The 14,921-nt window shown below is 39.3% G+C and overlaps 1 protein-coding gene across 19 annotated transcripts in view; it reads left to right on the top strand.

The window, feature by feature from the left end:
- The window catches only part of INTS4 (integrator complex subunit 4), a 111,044-nt gene that overhangs the window by 83,945 nt on the left and 12,178 nt on the right, over positions 1–14,921 (top strand). For all 19 annotated transcript variants that reach the window (XM_074014861.1, XM_074014858.1, XM_074014869.1 and 16 more), the window contains 4 exons: positions 627–720; positions 4,809–4,889; positions 6,700–6,830; positions 14,215–14,274. In XM_074014861.1, the coding sequence (XP_073870962.1) occupies positions 627–720; positions 4,809–4,889; positions 6,700–6,830; positions 14,215–14,274 (366 nt within the window). The remainder of the gene's footprint in view (positions 1–626; positions 721–4,808; positions 4,890–6,699; positions 6,831–14,214; positions 14,275–14,921) is intronic.

Genomic DNA, 14,921 nt, shown 5'->3' with positions numbered 1-14,921 from the left:
TTGAACCCAGGAGGCAGAGGTTGCAGTGAGCCAAGATCACGCCACTCTACTCCAGCCTGGGCAACAAAGCGAGACTCCACCCACCCCCCCCCCCCAAAAAAAAAAACATGGGTGCAGCAAACCATCATGGCACGTATATACCTATGTAACAAACCTGCATGTTCTGCATATGTACCCCAGGACTTAAAGTATAATAATAATAAAAAATTTACTTGATTGGATGCATCGTAATTTATTCAATGTTTCTTTCACCGTTGAATAAGTAGTTACTGAGTTTTTACTATAATAGTCCACATAACAATGAATATTATGGCCCATAAAGTGTTTCATTTCTGTTGAATATTTCTCTTAGTATTACTTTTCAGTGTAAAACTATGAATCAAAATATTTTACCATATATGTGCGTTTATAACAGTACGGTTTTGCTTTCCAAAAGGGGTACATCAGCTTAAACTTACTATCATAGTGTGAGTGAACCAATTTTATTATAAACACTCCAGCATTCAGTGTTGTCATTTAAAAATGTATGACCAGTTTACTAGGTATAAAATGGTAAAATGCTTTTGACATGATCTTTATGTTGGTGACATTATCCTGTGTTTGCCTTGGGGTTTTATTCACTATAGGGATCTGCAGAGACTTGGAGAACTTCAGTCTGAATTGGCAGGAGTAGCTGATTTCTCTGCCACCTATCTTCGCTGTCAACTACTTCTCATCAAGGTTGGTTTGCATCCATTCCGTTTATGATTGTGATGCTAAAAATGCATCTTTGTGGATCCAGCAGTGTGTGAGGCCATAAGTTGCAAAACTTATGGTCTTAGTGCAACCACTTGACAATGGAGAAATTACGTACTCTGCAGTGTGATTACATTTGTCTCTAATTAGCAAAATATTAACTCATACAGGAATTTGTAAATTTTGGGAGAATTCGTTTATCATAATGTAATTAGAGCAGATTGAATAATCAGTTTAGTTAGAATCCCAAGGTTGTAAATGTTTTGTATAATTTGATTAGCAAAGGAATTGTATGAAGTTTTAGACTATTTTCTTAAAATGCTCATTTGAAGGTGAGGTGTGGTGACTCACACCTGTAATCTTAGCACTTTGGGAGGCCAAGGCAGGAGGATCACTTGAGCTCAAGAGACCAGCCTGGGCAACATAGTGACACCTCATCTCTACAAGAAAATTTAAAAATAGGTGGGTGTGGTGGTGCATTCCTGTATATCCAGCTACTCGGCTGGAGTTGGGAGGACTGCTTGAGCCTAGGAGGTCAAGGCTGCAGTGAGATTGCACTCCAGCCTGGATGACAGACCAAGATCCTGTCTTTAAAGAAAACAAACAAACAAACAAAAACTCATTGCACTTCATCAAAGTTAAAAGGTTAATTTCATTGCTCTTAAAAGGACCAACTTGCTGGCATTTCTTACTCAGTAGTCAGCTATACACAGAATTGGTACCCAAGAATCTATTTAGTTTTGCTGAGTTAAAAAACAATTAAATGAGTTCAGTATCTTTCAGCTTCTGTAGCAGAATTTTACTATAAATTTTGGCCCAGAATTTAGGAGAGCCCTTCTCACTTGACAAACTTTTATCTTGGCCCTAGTTCAAAATATTCTTTGTTTTCAAAGTGATTAATGATATTTGACTAAAGTCAGAGTAAATCAGGGAGTCAAAAGTTATTTTCTACTGTGTGATCTTGTGCTAAATGTTATATATACAGTTGTGCAGGTGTGCGTATACATGTAAAGGTGGGTATGTATACTTGGTACTTAAATGGTCCTTGTTAGGTTAGATATGTTCTTTCCAATGTATATATCTGTGTAATCACCACCACAGGCAAGTCATAGAACATTTTCGTCACTCCAAGAAGTTCCTTCATACCCCTTTGCAAAGTTGTTTAAACGGCTTTTCCAAGCCTCTGTGAAACCCCAGGAATTCAAGGAGGCCATGGAGAAGAATCTACTTTTCTATAGTAGCAAAAGATGGGTGAGGAAAGGGAAGCGATTGCTCCTAAAAAGAACACATAATTGTTGGTTATTCAATGACAAGGGGTGCAGGGTAGGTAAGGGGCTGAGCCAGAACCCAAGGCAAGTGTGTTTAATAACAGGAAAAAAGCTAAATAAATTGTGATACAGCTACCTAGCAGTATATTCTGTAGTCAGTAATGATTTTTATGAAGAATTACACAACAACACGACAAAATACTTAGGGTGTAATGTTATGTACCCAAAAGAAGGGGAGCCAATCATAATCCCAAAAGACAGTCCACAACATCATAGTCCTAAACTGTTTAAATTCCAAAAGACTAAAATCCCAAAAACCACAGCCCGGAAAAGATCAAAATCCCCAAAATCCCCAGAATACAATTATGGAAGAAATAATTTTAAAAATTTAAAGATATTTGTTTATTTTTTTAAAGGGAAATTTATTTGAGAAACATAAAAACACAACAGAATACTTTATATACCACTTAATATAATAAAATAGACAATAACAACAAATTTGCAAGCATAAACACTCAGGGTACTAATGACAGTTGGGTAAGTATAACAGTTATGAGTAGATGAGCCATATTTATAAAGAAATTGGTCATAAAGGGAAAGGTATAAATGCATATCACTTGGTTGTTACTTGCATATACCCAGTTTTTAACTGTGGTCATCTGAAATACTGTGCCCAGCAACCTCAAGTCTTTTGACAAGATTGATAGAAACTGTGTTGGGTCACCACTGCATATGCAGTCACCCAAAGAGCTGAGATCTCAAGAAATTTTATCTTTCACAAATGCAGATGTACGAAAAGGATATCTCTTCATTTATTGAGGAAGTTTCAACATTTTATGTACACACTCAACGCTTATACACAAAGTCAGTATTGTGATAATGCAGTTTCATGGAGTCAGATTTCTGATATCCAAGCAGCAGAACCCAGAGAGTCCATTTTGCCATTTTGTCTTTTTTTTTTTTTTTTTTTGAGACAGAGTCTCACCCTGTCACCCAGGCTGAATACAGTGGTGTGGTCTCGGCTCACTGCTGTAACCTCTGCCTCTTGGGTTCAAGCAATTCTCCTGTCTCAGCCTCCCAAGTAGCTGGGATTACAGGTGTGCACCACCACGCCTGGCTAATTTTTGTATTTTTAGTAGAGACAGCGTTTTGCCATGTTGGTCAGGCTGGTCTGTAACTCCTGACATCAGGTCATTCACCCGCCTCGGCCTTCCAAAGTACTAAGATTACAGGCATGAGCCACCGCTCCCAGCCCATTTTGTCTTTAGTATTTGTTCTCTCCTGGCCACTGGCTGATTGGATGGTGCCCACTAACATTGAGGGCAGGTAGTCTCCGCCTAGTACACTCAGATTTATACACTAATCTCTTCTGGAAACACTCTCATAGACACACCCTCAATGTGTAAAACAAAATAATGTTTTACCAGGTTTCTGATATTCCTTAATCTAGTCAAGTTGATACCTAAAATTAGGTCCACATGTCCACCCCTTGTCAGCTTGGCACTCATATGCATCTCCTTAAGCCACACTTAATTTCCAAATAAAGACGATAACAAGGCAATAGTTGTGCCTAACATGATACAGCTAACATGATGCAGCTATCCTGCATACAACCCAAAACACACTAATCACTTCCCCAGAATTTGGATGTCAGGATTTCAACATTTGGGATTGCATGTTTTGGGATTATGATCTAATCCCTAAACTTAATTCTGCTTTCTGACTACAACTATCAAAAAACATGCATACAAGAAATGATTACAAGTAAATATTCCAGAAATTCCTATAGTTTATCTATAGTTTAGACCTACTGCTGTTTAATCTGATAGCCACCAGATCCATGGGACTCTTGAGCAGTTGAAAAGTTGTTAGTCCAAACTGAGATGTGTTATTAAGTGCAAAATACACACTGAATTTCTTAGACTTAGTATGAAAAGAAAATGTAAACTATCTAATCAATAATTTAAAAAATACTGTGTGGTGAAATGTTAATATCTTGGAGACTGGGTTAAATAAACTTTTTAAAAAAATTAACTTAGTCTTTGTATCTTCAAAATTAACTTACATCTTTGTAATTTAAAAACTGTGGCTATAAGAATATTTAAAATTACATATATATAGCTCATGTTATATTTCTATTGGACAGTGTCAGTCTAGGTTTTCTGTAATGTCATTTGATTACATCTGTAATTCGAAAGGACTGAGAAAATAAGAGGCTGTCACAGAAGTTTGTGCAAGATATGAGGTCATGTGGATGGATAGGTGAGGAGAGAGATGGAAAGTAAAATCGTGGCTCTTAGTGATGGTTTTGAATGTAGAAAGATTGAAAGAGAGAGAAATCTAGGAAAGCTGCTAGATTTCTGGTTGAATATGTTGGTAAAGTGGTTGGGGGCAAGTGTCATTCATCACATAATGAGCATAGGGGAAAAGAAAAAACCACAGTCAAGGAAGAAGTATCTAGGTGGCTTAGGTTAGTCCAGTGGCTCTGGGAACAAGGAGTGCCTAGAGCCCGGAAGCTGGCTGCCCTGCGCATTCTGGTGAAGCTTTCATGGTTCCTGTCCTCTGCTTCCAGAAGCACTGATCTGGGACACAGAGCCTTCGGGCCAGGAATTGGATCAAATGGTTTAGCCCAAACCATTGGTCTCATCTTTCTCCATAATAAATACAGCTTATTGGATTAAAAGAATAAGATTGAGAAGTCCTGTTCGTGGTAGACTTTCAAAGGGAAACAAAAATGTAAATCCCAAATGATATGCCAGTCTTTGTGACCTCTGTATTCTGTTCCCTCCTGATTTGTCTGTGTAGGCCTTGCAGGAAAAGTTGTGGAATGTAGCTGCCCCTTTGTATTTGAAGCAGAGTGATTTGGCCTCAGCAGCAGCGAAACAGGTAAGCTTATTCAGACCTTCCCTTCAAATAGATCTCTGGCCAGGAATTGTCCAGTCCAAGGCAGAGCCAGAGGCCTTCCTATAGCTCTCTACCTCTGGTGTGGCCTCCCTAATTTTAGGCTAGGACAGAAGTTAGTGATATGAGAAGGAGCGTAACTAGGGAACACAGCACTCGCTTTGGACTCAGGGGACCTGGGTCCTAGTCCCAGGTCTTCCTCTGATTTGCTGAGTGATATTGAGCAAGTTACTTAAATTCCCTGGATTTTTTCTCTTCTATAAAATGTGGCAGTTGGGCCAGGCGCAGTGGCTCACGCCTGTAATCCCAGCACTTTGGGAGGCTGAGACGGGCACATCACTTAAGGTTAGGAGTTTGAGACTAGCCTGGCCAACATGGTGAAACCCTGTCTTTACTATCGTGAATCTTTCATCTGAAAATGTAGCCCAACTCAATTAAGGTTGTTTATATCTTTAGCCTGTACTATCTCTTCAACGTTAAAAGGTCCTTACATATCTGGGTAGTTCATTAAGTAGGCTTTAATTTTATTTGCCTCTAGTTTATTTCTTTTTAGCTTTGAGCAGTTCCCCTTTGTACCTAAGTATTGAGACTTGGTGATCTCTTGCAGGTCAAGTCTTCCAGATAGGAAGTCTGTAAATGACCCAGCAGGAAACTAATGATGGTGACTGTTATTGTTACATTACAGTTCACTAAATGATTTCAAGTCTATTAGCTTAATTAACCCTCATAATAATCCCATTAGATAGGAATAAGTATTAAGTCTATTTTAGAGATGAGGCAGTTAAGGCTCAGCAAGGTTAAATTCATAGAGCTATAGGTAATACAGTCAGGACTTGAGACCAGATCCTCTGATACTCAGAACCTATTTTCTGCTACAGTGCTGAACTCTTGTCTGATCCAGACTCTCTCTCTCAGACCTGGTATGTGGCTTATTGTAGAGGAGTAGAATTTAATGACTAGAACCCAATAATTGAGCCATATTGGAAGGGTGGGAGCAATAATTTGGAAGGAAAAGAGGAAAGGAATTACCATTGCTGTTTACCAGATACTGTGATAAACACGTTGCATGCTCGATTTGATACCTGAAACTTCATGATATTGGTACTGTTTCTTCCCTGTTTACAGAAAGGGATCGAGACACTCATGTAATTTAACTTGTCTTACTGCCAATTGTAAGAGAATCTGGAGTCATTTCTGTTACCCCAGAGTGTTCACTGGGAGGCAAGCACAGAAGGGAAAGAGAAGCATCATTTTGATGAAAGTAGCTTATTTGGATAGAACCGAGCAAGATCGTGGACTTGATCTGGGGTCATAGACAATGTTTTCTTGCACTTATTTCTGTCCCAAACTCCCTCAGACCAGGCCCATAGAACAGTCTGTCAGGATAACTAACATCTGGTTAATAGTTCTTGATGCTGAATTCTTGAGGACTTCCTGGGGATTGAGTTTCCATACATAATACATATTAATTTGTTCCCACAGCAGAGTGGGCTTCGTTTAGGGTAACAAGCGGTGCTTTCAGTGCTTTGCAGTTTGCTTAGTGATTAAGCTTTCTTATCTTCACATCATCAACTAAGATGATTTTATTACCAGGTCAGTCTTCTTTTTAAATGGGCAAAATAATTTATTCTCTTTTCACAAGGCATACTATACTAATTTCTTTCAACACTTAAAAGCATAGGGATGTAAAATCTCAGTTCAGAGTTTTACCTAAGGTCATTTAACAGTAGAATTCTATGCTGCTCTCAAGTAAGACTGATATTTTTATTGATTGTTAATTATCTTTTCTTTATAGATTATGGAAGAGACTTACAAAATGGAGTTTATGTACAGTGGTGTGGAGAATAAGCAGGTGGTGATTATACATCACATGAGACTGCAGGCCAAAGCTTTGCAGCTTATAGTAACAGCACGAACTACACGAGGGTAAGATGTGGGGTTGGCCAAAATATGTGGCATGTTCCTTTCAAAGATACTTCAAATGCATTCAGACATCACACGAAAGTTAATGATAAGTAAAATGAGATTTAGGAAAGACGAGCTAAGGAATGTGTGATCTATTCTTTTTTTTCAGATATTACAGATTCTGTTGTTGGGTCACATTAGACCCTTGGAAATCCAGTTGTGTCTCTCCCTTGCTAAAAACCCTCTGGTGACTCTCCATTACATATAGCACAACACAGGACTTTATCTGGCAATAAGGACATTCTGTATCCTCCTACTTGATAGATTTCCTTAAGAATTTATTGTCAGGGACCATTTTTCTGTTCTGAAGGGACTAATAAGCTTTTTGTCAAGCAGAAAGGATAAATTAAGAGGATGTACTGGGAAGTCAGACTACTTCGTTCAAATCTTGCTTTATCTACTTACTAGTTGTTTGGTGATGAGCCTTTCTGTACCTTGTTCCCCTGTACAAAATGAAAATGAAGATAGCATCTATCTCATGGCATTTCTGTGAAGAATAAATGAGATAATACATGTAAAAATACTTAGCATGGTACTTGATACGTAATAAGAGCTCAGTGTAATTATAGCTGTAAGACTTTCAGATAACTGGAATTGCCACATTTCACTGATTCCAAGATACACATTTTTTATTATTGTAACTTCTCTGAAATCAGATATTTTGATGGTGTCCCCATAGTGTTTTTTGTTTCTCACTATTTCATAAAATAAAGGTGCATCTTAAGAATAATGGCATCATAGATTTGATACAAAAAATACTTAGGTGACTCATTGCCAGCTCACAGACAGGTTTGACGCTCAGTCAAGCCACTGTGTCAACAAGAAAAGTGGCATAGAGATATAAATATGAATGTTTAAACACAGAAATATACTAGGTCAGAAATGACATCCTGAAAAATAAAATATTTTATTTTTTCACTTATCTTGATAGTGACCTCATAAAGTCAGAGAATCATTTAATCATAAAGATATTAATATATGACTGGGTGCAGTGGCTCACACCTGTAATCCCAGCACTTTGGGAGGCCAAGGTGGGCAGATCACGAGGTCAGGACATCCAGAGCATCCTGGCTAACATGGTGAAACCCTGTCTCCACTAAAAATACATAAAATTAGCCGGGCGTGGTGGCACACACCAGCAATCTCAGCTACTCGGGAGGCTGAGGCAGGAGAATCTCTAAATCTGGGAGGCGGAGGTTGCAGTGAGCTGAAATCACGCCACTACACTCCAGCCTGGGCGACAGAGCGAGACTCCGTCATTAAAAAAAAAAAGGTATCATATATTCATTTAACAAATGTTTAATCCCTACTATATGCCAGTTACAGCTGAAAAAACAAAGGTGCTTGTGATGGCATCTATACATTTTTTTTAAAAAAGTTTTTTTTAGTTTATGTATAATTGTTACAAAAATTAAAATATTACAGGGTAAGTGAAAGTTCCCTGGTAATCTACCACTTCTAAAACAACTGCCAGTATTTCATGTGTATACTTCCAGATTTTCCCAAACCATATAAACATAGATTATAAAGGTGTGTACAATATCATAAAGGGGATCATACCATTCTTTGCTGTTCTGCCTCCTATTCCTTTCACCCAACATTATAATATACTTATCTTGTCATGTCATTATATAAAGATACTAATGTTTTTAGGTCTTTACTCAGGCTATAATATTTTATATTTTTCTTTTTTTTTTTTTTTCTTTTAGATAAAGTCTCGCTCTGTCACCCAGGCTGGAGTGCAGTGGTCCGATCTCAGCTCCTCCTCCCGGGTTCAAGCGATTCTCCTGCCTCAGCCTCCCAAGTAGCTGGGATTACAGGCATGCAACGCCATGCCCAGCTAATTTTTGTATTTTTAGTAGAGACAGGGTTTCACCATGTTAGCCAGACTAGTCTCGAACTCCTAAGCTCAGGTGATCCACCTGCCTTGGCCTCCCAAAGTGCTGGGATTACAGGCGTGAGCCACCGCACCCAGCCTATATTTTTCATTTGTATGCATTCCTGCTGTTTTTTTCTTTCTGAGTTTTGCTGGATTGTTTTCTTTTTTCCTCCAGGGGTTTGAAAATTATGCACCCTAATTCTAAACTCTTCAAGTGAGAGACAGTAGAACATACTGGTTAAGAGGGCTGTGGTATCACACTGCTTGGCTTCAGATCTTGACTTTACCATTTGCAAACTAAGTAACCCTTGGACAAGTTACTTAACACTTCTTGGCCTCAGTTTGTTCTCATAAGTTAAATTGAGATTATAGTAGTACCTATCTCTTCCTCACAGGGTTATTGTAAGGGTTATTAAATTATTATATGCAAAACCATGTATTTATTTATTTATTTTATTTGTTTATGAGACAGAGTCTTGCTCTATTACCCAGGCTGGAGTGCAGTGGTGCTACCTGAACTCACTGCAACCTCTGCCTCCCGGGTCCAAGCAACTCTCATGCCTCAGCCTCCCAAGTAGCTGGGACTACAGGCATGCATCACCACGCCCAGCTAATTTTTTGTATTTTTAGGAGAGATGGGGTTTCACCATGTTGGCCATGCTGGTCTCAAATTCCTGGCCTCAAGTGAGCCACCTGTCTTGGCCTCACAAAGTGCTGGGATTACAGGTGTGAGCCACTGCCCCTGGTTGGATTATTACAGGCAAAGTCTTTAAAATGGTGTCTGTCACGTCCATTATAAATACTTGATACATGTTAACTAATACTAGTTTTAGTAATACTGTTATTACTTATATTTTTAATGAACATACTGAACTTACATTTATCAGCATAAAAAGTTAAACAGAATTTATGGTCACCTCTCTAAGATTAAGATGATCTAAGAGATCTAAGAGATCAAGATGATCTAAGATCAAGATGAAGATTTTAGTATGCTTTTGTTTGTCTCTTACTGCTTAAATAATTTGGGCCAGTTAGCTGGGCGTGGTGGCTCACGCCTGTAATCCCAGCACTTTGGGAGGCTGAGGCAGGTGGATCACGAGGTCAGGAGTTCAAGACCAGCCTGGCCAAGATGGTGAAACCCCATCTCTACTAAAAATACACAAAATTAGCCAGGCGTGGTGGTGGGCGCCTGTAATCCCAGCTACTCGGGAGGCTGAGGCAGAAAATTGCTTGAACCCAGGAGGCGGAGGTTGCAGTGAGCCAAGATCATGGCACTGCACTCCAGCCTGGGCGATAGAGACGCCATCTCAAAAAATAATAATAATAATTTAGGCCAGTTAAGGTCTAAATAATAATAACAATTTGGGCTAGATGCACTGGCTCATGCCTGTAATCCCAGACTTTAGGAGGCCAAAGCAGGAGGATTGCTTGAGCCCAGCCAGGAGTTTGACCCCAGCTTAAGCAACATAGTGAGACCCTGTCTCTAAAAAATGAAAATGAAAAATTAGCTGGACATGGGTAGTGTGCATCCTGTGGTCCTATTTACTTGGGAGGCTGAGTTGGGAGGATCCCTTGAGCCCAGGAGTTCCAGGCTGCAATGAGCCATATTCATGCCATTATACTCCAACTTGGGCAACAGAACAAGACCCTATCTCTTAAAAATAATAAAAATATGGCCGGGTGTGGTGGCTCACGCCTATAATCCCAGCACTTTTGGAGGCTGAGGTGGGCGGATCATGAGGTCAGGAGATTGAGACCATCCTGGCTAACATGGTGAAACCCCGTCTCTACTAAAATACAAAAAAAATTAGCTGGGTGTGGTGGTGGGCACCTGTAATCCCAGCTACTCGGGAGGCTAAGGCAGGAGAATGGCTTGAAACCAGGAGGTGGAGCTTGCAGTGAGCTGAGATTGCGCCACTGCACTCCAGCCTGGGCAACAGAGCGAGACTCCGTCTCAAAATAATAATAATAATAATAAAATAATAAAAAAATAATAACTTGGAAGTTTGTTTCAGCTGATTATGTTTTTATAATGTAGCTTGTATTAATTTTTATGTTTATAAATATAATCTTTTAAAGTTGTAAGTACATAATCTTTCTATATCCTTGTTTATTGTTATTTTTAATTTTTTTATAAAGTATTTTTTATTTTTAAAAATAATAGAAACATGGTTTCACTGTGTTGCCCAGGCCAGTCTTGAACTCCTGAACTCAAAGGATCCTCCCACCTCGGCCTCCCAAAGTGCTAGGATTACAGACGTGAGCCACCACTTATAATCTTTATAAGTTTAGCTCCAGCTTTGCCACCACTGTTCTCCGTCGCTTTTTAAATTCCTTTGCTCTCATACATAAATGGAATTCTTTTCCAATATTTCCATATTGCTATGGTGCCTTTATTTATTTATTTTATTGGGCAACCCCTGCCAAACCAGAATAGGTTCATAGAGACTCTCTGCCTCTGCTATGTTCGTTCCCTTTTAGTATTTAATGTTACAGTTGGATGTCTTATGTCAGTCTGGTTCTCTTCCCTACAGCTTATTTTTCATGCTGACACCTTTAAAATTTTCTTTCTTTAATTTCACCAGGATATGTCTAGGTATGTGTTTTCTTTCAATATTCTTGCTGATCTTCAGTGGGAGTTTGAAGTATCAGCTGTTTTTAGCTCAGGGATTTTCTTTTTCCTCCATTATTTCTTTACTTCTTGTATACACTTTAGTCTGTCACACTGAACGTTGGATTTTCTGGATCTGTTTTTCCTATACCTTTCCTTTTGTAATTTCAATTTCTTTGTTTTTCTATTCTATATTCTGAGTAAATTCTTTTTTTTTTTTTTTTTTTTTTTTTTGAGACAAGAGTTTTGCTCTTGATGCCCTGGCTGGAGTGTAATGGCACAATCTCAGCTCCCTGCAACCTCCACCTCCCAGGTTCAAGCGATTCTCCTGCCTCAGCCTCCCAAGTAGCTGGGATTACAGGCATGCGCCACCATACCCGGCTAATTTTGTATTTTTAGTAGAGACGGGGTTTTTCCATGTTTGGTCAGTCTGGTCTTGAACTTCTGACCTCGGGTGATCCGCCCACCTCAGCCTCCCAAAGTGTTGGAATTACAGGCGTGAGCCACCGCACCTGGCCAGTAAATTCTTTTATATGCTCTTTTTAGTTTATCATTTCAGTTTACATTGTTGTCGATTCCCACTGTTCTGAACTGTTGACTTTGATTTCATTATTATGTGTTTTATTTCCAAGCATGCTTCTCTACTATTTTTTTCCTTTTTTTTTTTTTTCTGCTGTATAGCTTCTCATCTTCTCATCTGCTGTTTCTGTAGCAGTTTCTCTTGCTTTGTCAGTGTAATATCCTTTTAAATCCCTGTTAACTCTCACCGAGGTTGTTGATTAGAATTTTTAAAAAAGTTTTCTGTGCTTTCTTGCCTTAACTGTTTTTGAGAACTGCTCGGTCTCATTTACAGCTCCTGATTGTCGTTTACAACACCTAGTCATTTTCCATTGTCTTTGCATACTTACAATGAAAGTCTAGACTAGTTTAAATTGGTAATTTGTATTCTTCTTTAATGATTGTTAGCCCCGAGTGAGCCTTACTTTCATAGCTTTCCTTCCCTCACACCAAAGGAAAAGTAGGAGTTCTTAGTATTAGAGGCCTACTTCATATATATGGCATGTTGAAGAGGATGCCTGGTGTTTTTTGACGTTTGGGGAGAGTTCCCAAATCTTTTTGTATTTTACTGCCTGGAGTCTCTCCAAGATGATTCTCTATATAATCAGGGAAATAAATAAGGAAATGTCACTGCTTGGCCAAATTGCTTTCCTTTGTGCCCCTGCTTGGCTGGAATTCTCCCTTCTAGCCCTCTTACTCCTTGTGGTCTTTGGTGGGTGACCTCACTATGAAATTTCACTTCCATTTCTGGTAGAAGATTAGTTTAAAAACTTTCAAGTGCTACTTTTTTTTTTTTTTTTCAGGAAAATAATTAGAATGAATGTTGCTTCCAGAGTAGGTTTCCATTTGCCATCTACCCTCGCCCCCATTTTTTGTTCATTCAGCAAATACTTATTGAATGCTGCCTGTGCTAGGAAATGTATGATGAAGGATACAAAGTCTACTCATGGAGACTATTTTATTTTATTTTAATTTTTTTTTTTTTTGAGATGGAGTCTCACTCTGTCGCCCAGGCTGGAGTGCAGTGGCCGGATCTCAGCTCACTGCAAGCTCCGCTTCCCGGGTTTACGCCATTCTCCTGCCTCAGCCTCCTGAGTAGCTGAGACTACAGGCGCCCGCCACCTCGCCCGGCTAGTTTTTATTTTTTAGTAGAGACGGAGTTTCACCGGGTTAGCCAGGATGGTCTCGATCTCCTGACCTCCTGATCCGCCCGTCTCGGCCTCCCAAAGTGCTGGGATTACAGGCTTGAGCCACCGCGCCCAGCCAAGGAGACTATATTTTAATAAAAAGACTAAACCTTGACATGATTCTCTTACATATTTTTATATAAGGAAAGAGTACTTGTTTTATCTCAGTGGGAACTTTATTCCTCCAATGAATAAAATATTAAAGAAAACAAGTGGGAAGTTTCATGCAGAAATTACATACAAGAAATAGGAAGAAAACATACAAAGGTCAAAACTTAGTAAGTCATATGGACCTAGCATGTTGCCTGGATTATTTAGGTATGCAGTAACTTTTTCCTGAAATGAAATGTTCTCAAGTACTGTGAGGCCAAATAAATCAAGGTAGAGAGGAAGGAACACCATCTGTGTCCATGGGCAAAGTAGTAACAAAACCTTTTCCCCTCTTGCGTAAGAATTTACTCAACTTTTTAGGTATGTTTCTTGGAGCCTTTACGGTGTCAACTACATTAGTAGGCTATACCGCTATGGAAACAATGATCTCTGAGTAAACTGCATGTAGACCAGAAGGAAATATAAATAAAGTAGTTTCAAGATGCAGATACAATGGCTGTAGGCTTCATTGAGTGCAATGATTCTTGAAACTGGATAGATCTTTTAGCAGTCCACACAGCTATCTGGGAGCTTTCATCCCAATGCTGACAGCTCATGTGCAAGGAGATGAGCTCTAAATCAGGTAGGTATAGAGACCATACTAGCTGAGATGCTAATGAAGCCAGGACTCCCGCAGAAGGGGAACTTGACACTGTACTGCCCACATGCTATGCTTCTCTCCTGTATTCGTAGTGAGTCTAGTGCCAAGTGTAGCCTGTGATAGTCTTTGATTTTTAATATTCTTTGAGCTTAATGGGCACTGCAGTGGTTTAATCAGGTCTTGGGATCCTGACAGGTGTTTCCACCAGGTCCATTAGGAGTCTTCTGTTACTTTTAGAGATCATTTTTACAGTGTAATATGCTAATTTTCCTTTAATTTAGGCTCAGGTTTCTGGGACTTTTGGTCTTCCTCAGTTTGCAGATTTCACAAGCAAATCCTTTTACATTTCTTTTCTACAGACTTGATCCCTTATTTGGGATGTGCGAAAAATTTTTACAAGAAGTGGACTTTTTTCAGAGGTAAGTATTTTATAACTCTTCTGGCTTATTAAATGTTGGTTACACGGAGAATAGCACTTGCAGGCAATAGGAACAATCACAAATCACATTCCTTGGTATAGCTAGTGCAGCCAAGCTATCATCTGTGGCCATGTCGTTAACCTTAAATTAGGAAAAAAACCCTAATTTGGTTTTTTCTCCTTAATGTTGTAGAAACTTCTTTGAAGTTAGAGCTTCAAAACTAAACCTACCAGGAATCACTTGCATTTAGCACTCAGCTAGGCCATAAAAATATGAAGAAAACGTGTAAATACGTTTGTTGAAAAAAATCATTAGTCATCTGTTTTTTTCACCACTGTTCGTTCACACCATTCTTATTTACTTATTTATTTAAGACAGAGTCTTGCTCTGTCGCCCAGGCTGGAGTGCAGTGACGCAATCTTGGCTCACTGCAGCCTACGCCTCCTGGGTTCAAGTGATTCTTCTGCCTCAGCCTCCCAAGTAATTGGGACTACAGGCACCTGCCACCACACCCGGCTAATTTTTATAATTTTAGCAGAGATGGGGTTTCATCATGTTGGCCAGGCTGGTCTCTAACTCCTGACCTCAAGTGATCTGCCTGCGTTGGCCTCCCAAAGTGCTGGGATTATAGGTGTGAGCCACCACCG

Source organism: Macaca fascicularis, chromosome 14 (assembly GCF_037993035.2).
Source record: "Macaca fascicularis isolate 582-1 chromosome 14, T2T-MFA8v1.1".
In the NCBI taxonomy this organism is placed as follows: domain Eukaryota; kingdom Metazoa; phylum Chordata; class Mammalia; order Primates; family Cercopithecidae; genus Macaca; species Macaca fascicularis.
Note: the sequence above shows the minus strand (reverse complement) of the source record. Positions and strands in the feature narration are given on the sequence as shown.